The following is an 18,311-nucleotide window of genomic DNA, read 5'->3' on the forward strand; positions in this document are numbered from 1 at the left end:
CAATCATATGGAGGGGTCCACATTTTTTGGGAATATAGTGTAGGTGTGATGGTCAAGGTGCCTACAAATGTTTGACCATATAGAGTATGTGTGTAAAGGAATAGGTTACACTATCACATATGTCAGGAGTAGGTAAACTTCAGCTCTCCAGCAGTGGTGAAACTACAAGTCCCATTAGGGGTTGCAAAACTCTGAGAGCTACAGACCTGACTCTCTGAGTTAGATGTATGTAGGGAATTGTATGTTCACTATGGAGGGCCGAAGTTTAGCTACGCCTGACATATAGCAAGTAATGGTCTATTGTCCCTCCAGCTGATGTCTAGACTTGAACCCATATCCAGAAAACATCCATTTTGCTCTACACGGTACACTCCAAGAACCCCATCAATGGCCGAGACAACCGAGAAGCTGCTGCAGATGACTTTGTTACACGATTGTTAAGCCTTCAGCTCAGGCAGTGACTGGATTGCTTAGTTGGCCTTCTCAGCATTCTCAAACTCTTCAACCTCACTGGATTCACCGACGATTTTCCCGTCCACCAGCGTCTGTGTGACAATCTTTACAATCTTCTTGGTTCGAATGTCGTGTTCTGCAAAGCAGAAGATTTGGTATATGTCTTATAGCAGCCACATTAGTATCTACACAGCAACATAAGCCCCCTTCCACCCCCAGGCCCCATAGCAGCTGCCTAGGCTGCTATGGCTATAGTTACATCACTGCCACCACTGTATCTATGGAGTGAGCCATTGGGTGTCACCAGGGCCGGTGCTAGACTATTTTGCACCCTAGGCAAGACCAGCTACTTGCATCCCCGCAGCCCCGCTCCCGCGCTGCTCCATTTTCCTGCCGCGTTAGCTTCCGCAGGCGATAGGTGACTGTAAGCAGCTGGGAGCAATAGCCAGACTGCTATTGGCTATTTTAATTTGAAATAGCCAATAGCAGACTAGCTATTGAAACACCACATACTGAGCGCAGAGGAGCGGACTTGAGAGTGAAAGTTGTCTCTCAGTTCCGCTCCTCTACTCAGTGGGCGGGTTCAATAGCCAGCCTGCCATTAGCTTTTGCAATTTTGAAATAGAGGGTGGGATGGTATCACCCTGGCTGGACTACTAATATGTCTGCCTTTGTTCATCTCCATTACATGGTGGCTGATGGGAATAGCAGAAGAAAGGTAACTTTATTTTGTCTTCAGTTCAGAGGAAGTGATAAGGACGCGACCCGTCCGGCAGCATCAACATGTATATTCTGTACTGGCTGAAAATGATCTTAGCCTGAACAAAGGCAACTAATGCAACCACCACATCTAAGGGCTGGTAAGCTGCAATATAGGACATATTTGTTTTTGGGGTTAGGTACGCTTTCAATCTCATAACAGGGCTTTTTTCCCCCCATTTGTTCCAAGTTTTGAATTATAATTTCAGAAGTGAATGGAGCAGACTTACGTTTTGGTTCAGGGGTCTTCTCCCTGGAAACAGAACATAGAAAACACATTAATATAAAACTAGCGGGGGAAAACGGTAGGAAAGTACAGCTCGGGGTGTTGGCACCAAGTTTACTTTGGTCTCCCCTGCTTTATTTATTTTATCCTTTAAAGCTCAATTAACTTTTTGTGCCTCAACCAACCAGGCCAGGGCTACATCACCAGTGCATCACTCAACCAGGCCAGGGCTACATCACCAGTGCCTCACTCAACCAGGCCAGGGCTACATCACCAGTGCCTCACTCAACCAGGCCAGGGCTAAATCACCAGTGCATCACTCAACCAGGCCAGGGCTACATTACCAGTGCCTCACTCAACCAGGCCACGGCTACATCACCAGTGCCTCACTCAACCAGGACTACATCACCAGTAACTCACTCAACCAGGCCTACATCACCAGTACCTCACTCAACCAGGCCAGGGCAACATCACCAGTGCATCACTCAACCAGGCCAGGGCTACATCAACAGTGCCTCACTCAACCAGACCAGGGCTACATCAACAGTGCCTCACTCAACCAGGCCTACATCAACAGTGCCTCACTCAACCAGGCCTACATCACCAGTGACTCACTCAACCAGGCCTACATTACTAGTGCCTCACTCAACCAGGCCAGGGCTACATTACCAGTACCTCACTCAACCTGGCCAGGGCTACATCCCCAGTGCCTCACTCAACCAGGTCAGGGTTACATCAACAGTGCCTCACTCAACCTGGCCAGGGCTACTTCACCAGTGCCTCACTTAACCAGGCCAGGGCTACATCAACAGTGTCTCACTCAATCAGGCCAGAGCTACATCACCCGTGCCTCAGTCAACCAGGCCAGGGCTACATCACCGGTGCCTCACTCAGCTAGGGCTACATCGCCAGTGCCTCACTCAATCAGGCCTAATCATCAGTGCCTCGCACTCACCCAGGCAAGGCCTACATCACCAGTACCTCACTCAACCAGGCCAGGGCTACATCAGAGAGTGCCTCACTCAACCAGGCAAGGCCTACATCACCAGTACCTCACTCAACCAGGCCAGGGTAACATCACCAGTGCCTCATCCAACCAGGCCAGGGCTACATCACCAGTGCATCACTCATCTAGGAAAAACAGTAATTTTAAGTAAAAGCAAAACATTTTAAACTCATGAATATAAGAAGCTTTTAGATCAGCATAGAGAGCTGTATGTTGAAGTGATCTTTAGGGAAAGAGGGTCAAGGTTTGCTTTAAGCAATGACAAAGGTATTACTATGAAGTCAATAGTCCTATATCAATTAGCAAAAGCCTATAGGAATTTAAAAAGGATTCTGGTCCATAGTGAGTGTATGGGTACAGAGTATTTTTTTTTTCCTTTCAGCATCCTCCTTGCACAGCAACACAACCAATTGCCTCCTTGTGTCCTTCCCTCCCCCAGTCTGAGCTCTGCCGTACAGGTGCTGATACCAAGTCTTAGGTAATGACTTGCCTTGAAAAATACTTTTAATGCCGTATTAATGAGTACAGAGCTGCATTAATGTGTGTCTTTTATATCTGCCCGGAGTTCAGCTTCAATCCAAGCTGTGAAATGTACCTACAACATGAGAAGAGCATAACAAGTTTTGAAGAACATCTCACACCCCAATATCATCCTAAATCTCCCACAGAACCAGGACAGCTGAGGAATGCTGGAGCTCTGTTTATAGAGAGGGGGCGGTCACAGATCACACAGGGCTGCGACATTCTCAAGGCATCACATTGAATCACTCTCTCCATTCATGACTGCATTCCATTGGTGTCACCACACCGGACCAAACTCACGGCGATTCTCCATCCAGTAGACGCCGATACTCCGCAATTTCGGCTTCCAGGGTCTCCTTAATCCTCCACAGCGCTTCATACTCCAGCTTGGTGTTCTGGACGGCGCGCAGGACCTCCGACATGTCTTGTTCTACAGCCCCTATGCTGCCCTGGAGTCGTTCTAGTTCCTTCTTGTACCGGAGCTCGGTGTCGTCAAGGTCCCGTCTCAAGGCGTTAATCTGAAAAATACAAGTGGATCTCTAGATCGTACAGTCGCAGAACTGGTATCATATTGAACTCTGGTGCCAAACCTGCGGCCCTTCGGTGTGTGTGAGGGTCCCAGCAGTCAGTAGTGGGAGCACTGGTTTCAGTGGTGGGCCTGGACCTGGCGCTCCAGTAGCCCCTATGTTAATCTGGCCCTGGGTGTAGTGTAGTACTGTAAGTGTGCTGACCTCAAAGGGAAGGTGAAGTGTAGAAAGTGTGTTGACTTCAAACATCCAATTGTGTGAAGGATAAGTTCATTTGTTCTGAATTTTCCTGACCATGACTAGATTTTTGAAGAGAGCCCAGGTCTACTTTACTTCATGACACTTCTATTCATACTTCCATACAGTAAATCCCCCCCCCCCCCTCCTCCCTCCCAATGTCATGATGATAAGAACTCATTGTTCCCACCTGGTTTCCTGCAGTCTCCAGTTCCAGCTGTAGGCCTTGCAACACAGTTCTCCTCTCCCGCAATTCGTCCTGTGCCCTCCGGACATCTTCATCTTCCTTTGCTATCTGTGATGTCATAGTTTCGTACTGGAAAACAAGTGGCACCATATATTATCCTCACTCTAACATTGACAATAACAAATGTAAATGTAGTTTCATCGTTAGTTAGACCGCCCTTTCTGAACCTCTTGATCCCAGATGAATTATTTTTAGGTCTTAGGAAACCTTTGCAGAACATAATAATATCTGCAGCTTAAAGTACATCAGAGCGATGAGTGAGTTTCAGAAATCTTTAAAGAACACAATACTGTGGCTTATGTTGAGTATTTGACTTCCACCACACCCTCCCGCTCTATAGGACACATTGGTGGTCACTGGAGAGATGCCCTCTTACATTGGTAGTCACTGGAGAGATGCCCTCTTACATTGGTAGTCACTGGAGAGATGCCCTCTTACATTGGTAGTCACTGGAGAGATGCCCTCTTACATTGGTGGTCATTGGAGATATGCCCTCTTATGTTGGTGGTCAGTGGATAGATGCCCTCTTATATTGGTGGTCATTGGAGGTATGCCCTCTTACATTGGTGGTCAGTGGATAGATGCCCTCTTACATTGGTGGTCAGTGGATAGATGCCCTCTTACATTGGTGGTCATTGGAGATATGGCCTCTTATATTGGTGGTCAGTGGAGAGATGCCCTCTTACATTGGTGGTCATTGGAGATATGCCCTCTTATATTGGTGGTCATTGGAGATATCCCCTCTTACATTGGTGGTCATTGGAGATATGCCCTCTTACATTGGTGGTCAGTGGAGATTTGGCCTCTTATATTGGTGGTCAGTGGAGAGATGCCCTCTTACATTTACAGAAGATCCATCATCATTATGTCAAACATCATTATCCAATGTTGTTGCCCCCCTATATTACCATATTGTGTGTACCTGTGCCTGGAATAGGGTATCTGCATCCTCCTTGTTCTTCCTTATGATGTCTTCATATTGTGCACGAATTTCAGACAATAGGCTCTGCAAGTCAGGCCCTTGAGCAGCATCCAGCTCAACCTCTACCTTTGTACGTGCCAATGTATTTTTGACAGCTGCCAGTTCCTGTAGGAAAGATAGAATATATCAATGCGCTGACATCTTAAATAGAGATTGTAATGCTAGTTAGCTCTAGCAGTCTCATGTGACAGTTTCATGTCTCCAGTAGCAATGTCCCCAATCTCCATCCCTTCCTGTAGTGTGTCTGAAGCTTCTCATCATCTCCTGTAACAGGTCCCTAGTCTCTGACCATCTGATGTAGCATGTCCACAGTCCTTCTGTAGCATAACTTACTCTAAATATGATGTGTGGCCCTTTGGTGATTTCAAGGGCTCCAGTTGAGGCCCCGTGTACTAAGTAGGTTGCCCACTGCTGCTTTAGACACACTGTAGGCTACAATGGGACAGGAATGATGTGACTGGAGACTGGCTCTTCATTTTTGGGGTCCAGCGATGAATGACCATCAGGACACCATCTATACAACGTTTATATGGGTTTGTACTCAACATGGCTAAAAATCTGACTGGTCAGTATTACATAATTTCCCACTAGTCCAGGGCAAAATTACTTTACTGTCTTTGGTCCTGAATGTCAAACTCAGCAAATTATCTAATAATTTGGTTGGGCGTAGCCGGCCCTTGACTTTTAAGGCCAAAAGTTATACCATACAACCAAGACACTCAAGGCAGTTCAATGAGGTTCTTCATTGGTCAACATATGGCCACTCCAACTCTCTGCTGATGCCATGTCTGGAGTGGACAGATTTGTCCATCAATAAAATTGTCCAAGGTCTAAAGTTGGCTGACTCAGCATACACATAGCAATGAATGGCTTCCTGGACCAAGCCCTTTAAAAAAAAAATTCTGCCTGGCCAGCAAATTATGTAATAATTTGATTGGGCATAGCCAGCCCTTGACTTTCAAGGTCTCAAGATATACTATACAACTAAGACACTCAAGGCAGCTCAATGAGATTCTTCATTGGTCAACATATGGCCAACATATGGCCACTCCAACTCTCTGATGATGCCATGTCTGGAGTGGACAGGTTTGGCCATGACAACGATTGACCGAGGTCTAACTTTGTCTGACTCAGCATGCAGAAAGCCATGAAGGGCTTATTGGACCAAGCCCTTTAAAAACGTATTCGGCAACAGCTCAACATGCCTAAAGAGCTGACTGGTCAGTATTGTTCCCTTTTCCCACTAGACAAGGGCAAAATTACTTTACTACTAGTGGATCCAAATGTAAAATCACTCAACTCAATTGAAAAGATCTGCAAATAATCTAATAGGTTGGTCAGTATCAATTTGGTTGGGCATAGCCGGCTCTTCACTGTCAAGGCATGAAGATATACCATGCAACCAAGATGGTCGAAGCACTTCAGTGAGGTTCTTCATTGGTCATCATATGACCACTCCAACCCTGTGATGCCATGTCTGGAGTTGACAGGTTTGGCCATCACAACGATTAACCAAGGCCTTCTTGGACCAAGCCCTTTAAAAATCAATACTGTTTGGCCAGCAAATTATGTAATAATTTGGTAGGGCATAGTCCGCCCTTGACTTTCAAGGCCTTAAGATCTACCAAGCAACCAAGGCAGTTCAATGACATTCTTCATTGGTCATCATATGGCCACTCCAACTCTCTGGTGATGCCATGTCTTGAGTGGACAAGTTTGGACAGCTCAATGATTGACCAAGGTCTACGTTTGGCTGACTCAGCATGCTCACAGCCATGAATGGCTTCTTGGACCAAGCCCTTTAAAAAACAATACTGTCTGGTCAACAAATTATCTAATAATTTGGTTGGGCAAAGCCGATCCTTGACTTTCAAGGACTTAAGAGCAACCAAGACAGTCAATGCAGATCAAAGACCTTCTTCATTGGTCATCATATGACCACTTCAACTCTCCGGTGATGCCATGTCTTTAGTGAACAAGTTTGGACAGCTCAATGATTGACCAAAGTCTACATTTGGCTGACTCAGCATGCTCACACCCATGAATGGCTTCTTGGACCAAACGCTTTAAAAGAAACTAACACAGTCTGGCTCTTGTATAAAACAGAAATAGAATGTTGGCCACTATTTGGGCCACTGCTCCTAACTTTTTCTGGAAAAGATCTTCACATCTTGAATAGGAACCATTATAACGAGTCCCTTATCAACAAAAGCAGCATTTTAGCTTTGAAGTCTTTTCTGAATAATGACTCGAAAATATGTGTGGAGGTTCCATAGCAGGTTAATGATCGATGGAGGTAATGTATCGCATCAAACGTTACTTATTAATTGTACCTTTTCATGGTCGGCCTTTAAGGTCAACAGCTCATTCTGTAGACTGTCTAGGTCGGCTCTCATGCTTTCATTGTTGGCTTCGTTCGTTTCCTTCGCTCTCCGTAGGGCAACCATGTCCCTTTCCACAGACTGGCGCAGCGCGGACTCCGTGTTCAACCTTAAGGAACGATATGTTCTCATTGACTGTGCAGGTACACAACGCATAGCAGGGCCGATTAGGCCTACTTCAAGGCATACCTCTTGGGATTAGGTGGAATTTACCTTATTAAAGCAAGTCTATGTACTTTATTGCTTGTTTGGCTTGATGTTGCTAGACACTTCCATTAAAAAAAGCTTAGCCTGAGTGTTTCTCGCGGTGGGCATATTATAATGTGCCTGCCATCAGGGACGGATTTACTCTCTCTGCTGCCCCAAGGCCAGGTTCCTCAATGCGACCCCCCCTAACGCCAAGCCCCCCCTCTTCCCCATGGAGAATGGCAGACCTGCAGACTGCATACAAGTGATCTCAGCGACACGCCGGGATCACTTGTACAAAACAAGCGGCGGCTACCAAAGCAGGGCTCAATGTAGAGAACAACTACCCGCCCGGCGCCCGGAACTGCATGGAGATAGGAATTCCACACCCCTGCTGCCCCTCTACTCCCTGCTGCCCCGAGGCCGGGCCTTGGTTGGCCTTGTGGGAAATCCGGCCCTGCCTGCCATTGTGTATGAAGCAATGCACTGCAGATAAGGAGGGTACAGAAGAAAGGCATGGCCTTTATTTATTCCATTGGTGACTTGCTTTTACAATCTACGGCCACGGGTATTCTCATTCCGATCAGTCACCTGGAAAAAGCATGGAGCTGGAGAAGTTTGCCTAGTCACTGCCGGCAGGGGGGGAGCTGAGGTACTGGAGCGAAAAGGCAAATACAACTGAGAAGAAGCTTCAGCTGCAAACCACGAGGGCCCATTTGCAACAGAATGCTGTGCGTGCCACACACGTGTTGATGTGCATTGCAATAAACAGCCCATTCAAAATGCATGGGCAGATACACATGCAACATATGAAAATGGGGCAGGGTGCATTCTGGGCAGGCATGCACTGTACTTTGCTGCAGTGACATCAGAGTTCAAGTGCATTTTTAAGGTGGATCGGGACGCCATTTGCAATAAAATGGCTCCACAGCACATGCTCCTGAGCAAAAGTGTCCCTGAGGATGAATTGCTCCATAGTGCCTGTAGCTACAGGGATCGGTGAGGGCTTGTTTTGCTGCTTGTTAATAATATATATTATATTTAGGTGTCCATAGCCTTGGCACAGATCCACTTTAAAGAGACAAAGTGCCCCAAGACCTAACCGTACCCTCCCCCTACCCAAATGCAAACCCACCTCGATTTAATGGATGCGATGCACATGTTGCTGAGCATTAGTGTAGCTGAGGATGAATTGCTCCATCGTGCCTGTAGCTACAGGGATGGGTGAGGGCTTGATTTGCTGCTTGTTAATAATATATATTATATTTAGGTGTCCATAGCCTATATATATATATATAGGTGTCCATAGCCTCAGCACAAATCCACTTTTAAGAAACAAAGTGCCGCCTGACCTTACCGTACCCTCCCCCTACCCAAATGCAAACCTTCCTCGCTTTAATGGATGCGGTTCTGCTCTCCCTTTACCCCCAGTGGTTCAAGTCTTCACTGTCCTTGCCAAGCCTGCACATTGGTGCCCCATAGACTTCAATGGGGCTCTGTCCCATGGCCAGAGACAGTCCCACATGTATACAAATGCCACAACCACGGCCGTCGCAGCGGGGTAAGTATGTATTGGTGAGGGAGGGTGGGTTAGGTTAGGTCAGGGCAAGGGGGGCAAAAAGGATAAGTACACATTGTTCTTAAAGTGCCCCTAATGAAGTTGTCATGGGGGTCAGTTGCTGAACTATAAGACATGTTTTAATTTTTACCTTCTTGTCTTTGTTTCAGTTTACAATACATAAGCCTTACGTGACTACAGTCCATTCAACTCACGGATGGGCGGTCCGCCTCTGATACTCACTTATCCTGGAAGTCATCCACGGCCAGCTTGGTGTTGTCAATAGCCAGCAGCAGTCGCGTGTTTCCAAAGATCGAATCCCCAATCTAGAATATCAATGGAGTCGCATCATGAGAAACGCAACAACGAAATGCGGACACCTGGTGCAGGTTGCAGCGGTAAACAATTTCTTTATACGTACTGTACATGTCTATTTGGGTGAACAGAGAAAGACTTTCAGAGTGGAAGTTCCCCCGAGAATTACTCCATGAACATTAAACACATGTACCCTGATCAATGCATAGCACTATGTTTGACTTTTGTTGGCACCCCATTGGTCCAGCATTCAGCACCGGAAACTGACGGCCATTACCAGCAACACCATTCAACTCATAGGGGCTGATTAAAGGAGAACCATGAGGGGAGTGATTTTCACTCAACCTCATAGTTCGAGCCGACGTGTGACAATGGAACTGTCACAGGTCGGCTCAGTAGATCGGGAAGCGAGCAAAACGCATACCGTCGCTCGCTCACTTCTCGATCATGTCCCTGCAGAGAGCCGTGACTGTCACTCACGGCTCTCTGCAGGGATTCCCCCCCCCCGCTTCGATCCTCCAGCGCTGACTGGCGGAACGGACGGGGGAGGGGGCGGGTACAGCTGGCTCTGCCTCTAGATAGTCAGATCCAGCTGTCAATCACGCAGCTGGGTGGATCTCGACAGTAATGTCGGGATCCGTCACGGCTGCGGCGATCTCAGTATGCTGAGCTCAGTCTACTGAGCTTTGGGTCACGGGAGGACGCTAGTTTGTGTCCTCCCGTGACCCTGGGGAGAACTATGGGGAAAAGCACTGACCCCATAGTCCTCCTTTAAACCTCTTCCGTCCACTGTATAGCTGGGTGAATGCCGTTTGCACAGAACTACCACCACTAGATGGCGCTGAGGAACATTTCCTATGCTCCTTGGCTCCATCTAGTGGCGGTAGTGACGTATGAATAGCATTCACCCTGCTATACGGTGGACGGAAGATTGATAAATCCGTCCTATGGTGCGTTGCTCAGCCCCATTCATGCTATCTACATCTTGACAGCATCAGAGCAAAGATGGAGTGCGTTCTAGCAGTTAGGATTTGCACTTATAGGATGGAGCCCTTTCCTGGCTAGCCAGGCTGCATGTCTGGACAATGGTCTGGTATGGATTTAAAAAAGGGGGGGGGGGAGGGGTCACCCTACTGTTTTTTTCTTTCTTTTTTTTCTTTGTGCTCCATCTTACACTCCATATCAGAAGCAAATAAATCAAGGATAAGGGTCTGGTATGGATTTTAGGTTGGAACTGCATGCTGTTTAATGACATTTCTCATCTGGCTTGTTTATGTGTTGTATAAAATGGCATGGGGACCCCTCCCAAAATACATACCAGACACTTAGATGCCCTAGACCAGGGGTAGGCAACCTTGGCACGCCAGCTGTGGTGAAGCTACCTGTGGCTGTCAATGCCCCATGGAACTTGCAGCTGGGGTGCCATGGTTGCACACCCCTGCCCTAGACCCTTTAGTGGGTCTGGTGGGTATTTTGGATGGGGAAAAAGGGTTCACATTCAAGTTTGCAACTTGGAAATCTTATGACAAATTCTACGACCGTGTCTGTGAATCGAACGCAACCAAAAATCGCCCAGTTCCTGTCTGACATCTGACGAATACAGCGGAATCGAAGTATCCTTGATAGTGCAAATTAGTTAGAGTAGCATGTAGTAGTACCATGAGGTCTATTTATGAAAAACTTCTCAGAGACATTTGCCCTGCAGATCTCTGAGAATGTTCCTTGTGTGCGAATAGAGGTTAAAACCGAACGTTATTGATTTTGCCAGCACAGTGGCATAGTGGTTAGCACTTCTGCCTTGCAGCACTGGGGGTCCCTAGTTTGAATCCCAGCCAGGTCACTATCTGCAAAGGAGTTTGCATGTTCTCCCTGTGCTTGCATGGGTCTCCTCTGGGTACTCCATACTCCAAGACATGCTACAAGGTTAATTGGCTCCTGTTTAAATTGGCCCTGTATGTGAGATAGGGACCTTAGATTGTAAGCTCCTTGAGGGTAGGGACTGATGTGAATGTGCAACTATGTAAAGCGCTGCGTAAATTGTCAGTGCTATATAAATACCTGTAATGAATAAATAAATACATTTTCTTTTCAGGTTGACTGCATGCAATGCAATACCACAATATGGCCACTAGATGGAGCTGAGGAGGATAGGGAAAAAGTTTAAATCCCCTGTGCTCTTTAGCTCCATCTGGTGGCCACAATGTGGTATTGCATTCAAAATGACATTCAACTTTTTTTTGCTTCTATTTGAACTGAACGAACATTCACGGGGATGCACGGGGTTAATGGCTTTGCAAATTGTTTATAAATAGGCCCCTTGGGTGATACATAATGTTTTATAGCAGTCAGAGGCAGGCTTTGTTCCTTTTATGTAGACCTTGGGTTTAACTGAAGCACAGCCTGCATGCCGATAGCTGTATTCTAGAATATTTCAGGCCATTTGATTTAATGTCTGTCATTTGATTTCTAGGAACACTCCTCATCTTCCTTTATAGTAAGCGGCCGTTTGTTTTCTCAAGGATTGACAAGTCTTTCCATTCATTAAAAAAAAAGAGTTTCTGTTAAATATTTGCCTCCAGCCTCTGAGTATTGTTCTGTCCGCTTGTTGGTTTTAAGGGAGAAGTCATGTGTTCGATGACATCATCACCCGCGCTGGAACTCAGCTTTCATGGGAGATGGAGTCCAGTCCAGGCGGGAAGGACAAACATTGCCGATCTTTGCTTGTGACACGGAGATACCAGAGAACAAACACGGGGGGGCAGGAGATGCTGGAATGTTACAATGTAACGACCCGGGGGGGCCATGTCTCACCTTCTATTTAGCGGATGTTGCATCATTATCAGTTGTATCAGCAATCAATGATCAATTAAATTAATTTAGGTAGATTAAAGCCTCACTCCACCCTCCTCCCCTCCCCTCTAGGATGCACCCCCCCCCATCTTATAATTATCTTTCAGAAGTCTTCAGGCCAGTCATGTGACCTACAGGGTCCTTTTCTTCTTTACTTCTTCTCTACCATTGGGTGGTCCTCACCAATGCAGCATTATACTGTGAGTGCCGGGAACTCTAGTGACGTCCCCCTAGGGGGCGGGTCCACGACACCCTGCACTTCTGAAAGAGAGTCGATAGACACTGGGCGTCATTCAACCCAGAAGAGGAGTGGATCTGGTATGGCGAGTGGGTATTGCCTATTTCATTGTGTAAAATTGGTGGCCACTCCTTCAAAAGGAAGGAAAACCAGACTTGGTTTGGAAGACCTCTTTCATGTTCAGCGGTCTTCCAAACTTTCATGGTCAGATGAAACCTTCTGGTACGCTCTTTTGGAACCCATTGGCAAACCTTAATTTGACACCGGCGCTTACATAAAGGGTGCCGTCAGAGCGCCCCTCCGATGTGACTGATTAGGACAATTGACCGGTCAGGAAGTCACATGCTCCCCCTTACCCAAAAGCCTGGCTCCATCAGCAAAGGGCTCCGGCAGCGTAGGAGCATAATTTGGAAAGTGGACATGCCCGGGAAGGTGGAGGGCCCCTTTGTGCAGACACTGTCAATGGGCATGTGCCCCATCCCTGAAGTACCATCATCCATAATGGATACCGGAATGTTCCCCTGTCTTTATAATGGATTCTAGAACATTCCCCAGTCCTTCTTATGGATACTGGAACATTCCCCAGTCCTTATAATGGATACTGGAATGTTCCCCAGTCCTTCTTATGGATACTGGAATGTTCCCCAGTCCTTATAATGGATTCTGGAATGTTCCCCAGTCCTTATAATGGATACTGGAACGTTCCCCAGTCCTTATAATGGATACTGGAACGTTCCCCAGTCCTTATAATGGATACTGGAACGTTCCCCAGTCCTTATAATGGATACTGGAACGTTCCCCAGTCCTTATAATGGATACTGGAACGTTCCCCAGTCCTTATAATGGATACTGGAACGTTCCCCAGTCCTTAGCACAGTGGCATAGTGGTTAGCACTTCTGCCTTGCAGCACTGGGGGTCCCTAGTTTGAATCCCAGCCAGGTCACTATCTGCAAAGGAGTTTGCATGTTCTCCCTGTGCTTGCATGGGTCTCCTCTGGGTACTCCATACTCCAAGACATGCTACAAGGTTAATTGGCTCCTGTTTAAATTGGCCCTGTATGTGAGATAGGGACCTTAGATTGTAAGCTCCTTGAGGGTAGGGACTGATGTGAATGTGCAACTATGTAAAGCGCTGCGTAAATTGTCAGTGCTATATAAATACCTGTAATGAATAAATAAATACATTTTCTTTTCAGGTTGACTGCATGCAATGCAATACCACAATATGGCCACTAGATGGAGCTGAGGAGGATAGGGAAAAAGTTTAAATCCCCTGTGCTCTTTAGCTCCATCTGGTGGCCACAATGTGGTATTGCATTCAAAATGACATTCAACTTTTTTTTGCTTCTATTTGAACTGAACGAACATTCACGGGGATGCACGGGGTTAATGGCTTTGCAAATTGTTTATAAATAGGCCCCTTGGGTGATACATAATGTTTTATAGCAGTCAGAGGCAGGCTTTGTTCCTTTTATGTAGACCTTGGGTTTAACTGAAGCACAGCCTGCATGCCGATAGCTGTATTCTAGAATATTTCAGGCCATTTGATTTAATGTCTGTCATTTGATTTCTAGGAACACTCCTCATCTTCCTTTATAGTAAGCGGCCGTTTGTTTTCTCAAGGATTGACAAGTCTTTCCATTCATTAAAAAAAAAGAGTTTCTGTTAAATATTTGCCTCCAGCCTCTGAGTATTGTTCTGTCCGCTTGTTGGTTTTAAGGGAGAAGTCATGTGTTCGATGACATCATCACCCGCGCTGGAACTCAGCTTTCATGGGAGATGGAGTCCAGTCCAGGCGGGAAGGACAAACATTGCCGATCTTTGCTTGTGACACGGAGATACCAGAGAACAAACACGGGGGGGCAGGAGATGCTGGAATGTTACAATGTAACGACCCGGGGGGGCCATGTCTCACCTTCTATTTAGCGGATGTTGCATCATTATCAGTTGTATCAGCAATCAATGATCAATTAAATTAATTTAGGTAGATTAAAGCCTCACTCCACCCTCCTCCCCTCCCCTCTAGGATGCACCCCCCCCCATCTTATAATTATCTTTCAGAAGTCTTCAGGCCAGTCATGTGACCTACAGGGTCCTTTTCTTCTTTACTTCTTCTCTACCATTGGGTGGTCCTCACCAATGCAGCATTATACTGTGAGTGCCGGGAACTCTAGTGACGTCCCCCTAGGGGGCGGGTCCACGACACCCTGCACTTCTGAAAGAGAGTCGATAGACACTGGGCGTCATTCAACCCAGAAGAGGAGTGGATCTGGTATGGCGAGTGGGTATTGCCTATTTCATTGTGTAAAATTGGTGGCCACTCCTTCAAAAGGAAGGAAAACCAGACTTGGTTTGGAAGACCTCTTTCATGTTCAGCGGTCTTCCAAACTTTCATGGTCAGATGAAACCTTCTGGTACGCTCTTTTGGAACCCATTGGCAAACCTTAATTTGACACCGGCGCTTACATAAAGGGTGCCGTCAGAGCGCCCCTCCGATGTGACTGATTAGGACAATTGACCGGTCAGGAAGTCACATGCTCCCCCTTACCCAAAAGCCTGGCTCCATCAGCAAAGGGCTCCGGCAGCGTAGGAGCATAATTTGGAAAGTGGACATGCCCGGGAAGGTGGAGGGCCCCTTTGTGCAGACACTGTCAATGGGCATGTGCCCCATCCCTGAAGTACCATCATCCATAATGGATACCGGAATGTTCCCCTGTCTTTATAATGGATTCTAGAACATTCCCCAGTCCTTCTTATGGATACTGGAACATTCCCCAGTCCTTATAATGGATACTGGAATGTTCCCCAGTCCTTCTTATGGATACTGGAATGTTCCCCAGTCCTTATAATGGATTCTGGAATGTTCCCCAGTCCTTATAATGGATACTGGAACGTTCCCCAGTCCTTATAATGGATACTGGAACGTTCCCCAGTCCTTATAATGGATACTGGAACGTTCCCCAGTCCTTATAATGGATACTGGAACGTTCCCCAGTCCTTATAATGGATACTGGAACGTTCCCCAGTCCTTATAATGGATACTGGAACATTCCCCAGTCCTTCTTATGGATACTGGAATGTTCCCCAGTCCGTATAATGGATTCTGGAATGTTCCCCAGTCCTTATAATGGATACTGGAATGTTCCCCAGTCCTTCTTATGGATACTGGAACATTCCCCAGTCCTTCTTATGGATACTGGAACGTTCCCCAGTCCTTCTTATGGATACTGGAACGTTCCCCAGTCCTTATAATGGATTCTGGAACATTCCCAAGTCCTTATAATGGGTTCTGGAACATTCCCAAGTCCTTATAATGGGTTCTGGAACATTCCCAAGTCCTTATAATGGGTTCTGGAACATTCCCCAGTCCTTCTTATGGATTCTGGAACATTCCCCAGTCCTTATAATGGATTCTGGAACATTCCCCAGTCCTTATAATGGGTTCTGGAATGTTCCCCAGTCCTTACCTGCTTCCTGAGGCTGAGGATCAGATTGTATTGGTCGTTGTAGTCTTTCTTCACGTAATCATTTGCTGCCATCTTCTCTCTTATCTGAATTTCCAGCTTCCTGTTGGACTTTTCCAGAGACGCCACCTTCTCCAGGTAGCTGGCCAGACGATTGTTGAGGTTCTGCATCACCTCCTTGTCGTTGTTCCCATTGGACAGCGCCGAGTTGAGCGCCGGTGCCGAGGAGACGGCCCAGGGTTTCCCATCGTAAGATAGGCTGGATGAGGAGAACCTGAGCCTGGAGGGACCTCCGCGAGGGGAGACCAGAGAAGCCATGGGAGACTGAGGAAACAAAGAACACGTCTTCAGATGATTTAGAACCAAGTGGCTGAACTTTGTAAATATCACAATTTGCTCAAGGAGGGACAACTGGTGTGCACGTTCTACGAGGCGCCGGCTCAGAATTGCATTCTCCCTGCCCTGGGTAGTGATGGGCCGAACGCCCCCGTGTTGGTCGGTTCGAATTCGATCTTTAGAACATGAGAAAAGTTGGAATTCGAACTCGAACTCAATGCAAGTCTATGGGGGTAGAACCTTGTAAATCAAATGTCCCCTTTTTGAAGGCTTATATTCAAGTTATTGGCCATAACAAAGGGCATGGGGATTCGGGTACTGCCCTGGAATACATGTATGGGGGTCCGGGTACTGCCCTGGGGGACATGTATGGGGATTCGGGTGCTGCCCTGGGGGACATGTATGGGAATCCGGGTACTGCCCTGGGGGACATGTATGGGGATCCGGGTACTGCCCTGGGGGACATGTATGGGGATTCGGGTACAGCCCTGGGGGACATGTATGGGGATTCGGGTACCCTCTACGGTCATTAATAGCTAATAATCAGCACTCTCTAGGGTCATTAATAGGAAATTCCTATACTCATCAGCGCCCTCTAGGGGTATTAATAGGAAATTCCTTTACTCATCAGCGCCCTCTAGGGGCATTAATAGGAAATTCCTATAGTTATCAGCACCATCTTGGGGAGCCAGTGCCCTTCGTGTTTTTTGTTTCTCTCTATTTATGACTTTTTATGTGTATTTGAACATCAAATAAAAACGCTAATGGGGAGTGTTTTGGTTTTTTTTTTCTTGCACAGGAACAGGTCCAGGATAGATGAAATGAGCTTTCCCTAACCCTTGGGAGCCATTCAAAGCCAATTACACCCTTAAAAACCACCAAATGCCACCTCATCTCATCTTCCCTTTTGGCTCCAATGCATTGTGCCAAAATGGTAAAAAAAATTTGCCGAAATTTTCAGATTTTTACAAAAATTTGGGGAAAAGAAAAAACTCTCAGTTTTACTCATCCGTGCCCACCGTGAACAGCTGACCTCCCTGATAGAAATAGAAGCTTCACAGCTGTTTGAGCTCAATGGCTGACCTTTCCCAGTAAGGTTCAGCTCCAGCTTTGGAAACCCATTTATTGGCGTTCTTAATGGGTGGCACTGGTGTCCCGAAAGCCACCAAGTGACCTCAGAGCTGCTTTTCTGAGCAGCAGAACAGATGACTGACAGGGGTCTCCTTGGGTGAGCCCTTTAGGTCGTTGAAGCCCTGTGCATCATAAACAGTCAGCATTTTTCCTGCCATCACATTTTTAGATCTTTTTTTCTCAGTGCTGCCGATCTCCTGCAGTCACTTCCTGTCTACATGCAACCCAGCGATGGCTGCATGGCGTTTCTCAGGGCAGCAGTGGACCATGTCTGTCCAATTCTAGTGTTCGCTGGGACAGCCTGTGCCAACGCAAGAGCACAAATGGGAGACGGGCCAAGTGTTGTCACCTTAGCAACATCACTTTGATAAGGTATGCGATGCAAACTGAAAGCCATTAGTATATTAAAGGAGAACTCTGGGTTAAAGCTTTTCCCCATAGCTCTCCTAAGGGTAACGGGAGGACACAAACTAGCGTCCTCCCGTCACCCTAGGCTCAGTATACCGCGAGCTACAGCTCCCTATAGCTCCCTATATACCGAGACGCCGTGGCTGAAGCGGATCCTGACAATTGTGCCGGGATCCGCCCAGCTGCGTGAGTGACAGCTGGCTCTGCCTATCTAGAGGCAGATCCAGCTGTACCCGCCCCCTCCCCCGTCCGTTACAGATTAAACTTCAGCAGATGAGAATTTAGCGTTCCCCCGTGACCTAGAGATGCTCAATTACATTGATAGACGCGGTATACAAGGTTGTTGTATCAGACGCATGCTGTTGCCATGGTTGCTTCCTGCACAATTTGAATACGCAAACACAAGTCTGTCTCATTTATGATCTTTTCTTCCTGTAATAAAACCCGCGGCTTTTGTTGGCGAGGGCAACACTCGGGGAGAGCGA

At 46.9% G+C, this 18,311-nt stretch overlaps 1 protein-coding gene across 1 annotated transcript; it reads right to left on the bottom strand.

Moving 5' to 3' along the window:
• Nucleotides 1-338: 338 nt before the first annotated feature.
• On the bottom strand, nt 339-16,299 carry LOC108805031 (keratin, type I cytoskeletal 18-A-like). The gene is made up of 8 exons (XM_018576984.1): nt 15,955-16,299; nt 9,328-9,410; nt 7,293-7,449; nt 4,900-5,064; nt 3,921-4,046; nt 3,267-3,484; nt 1,443-1,465; nt 339-589 (listed from the first exon to the last, which is right to left on the bottom strand). Exons 1-8 carry the CDS (start codon nt 16,267-16,269, stop codon nt 471-473), a joined length of 1,206 nt encoding a protein of 401 aa, XP_018432486.1. The 5' UTR covers nt 16,270-16,299; the 3' UTR covers nt 339-470.
• Between the last annotated feature and the right edge of the window lie 2,012 nt (nt 16,300-18,311).

The sequence above is a fragment of the Nanorana parkeri genome, unplaced genomic scaffold (genome assembly GCF_000935625.1).
Source record: "Nanorana parkeri isolate BGI_ZX_2015 unplaced genomic scaffold, ASM93562v1 scaffold81, whole genome shotgun sequence".
Taxonomy (NCBI): domain Eukaryota; kingdom Metazoa; phylum Chordata; class Amphibia; order Anura; family Dicroglossidae; genus Nanorana; species Nanorana parkeri.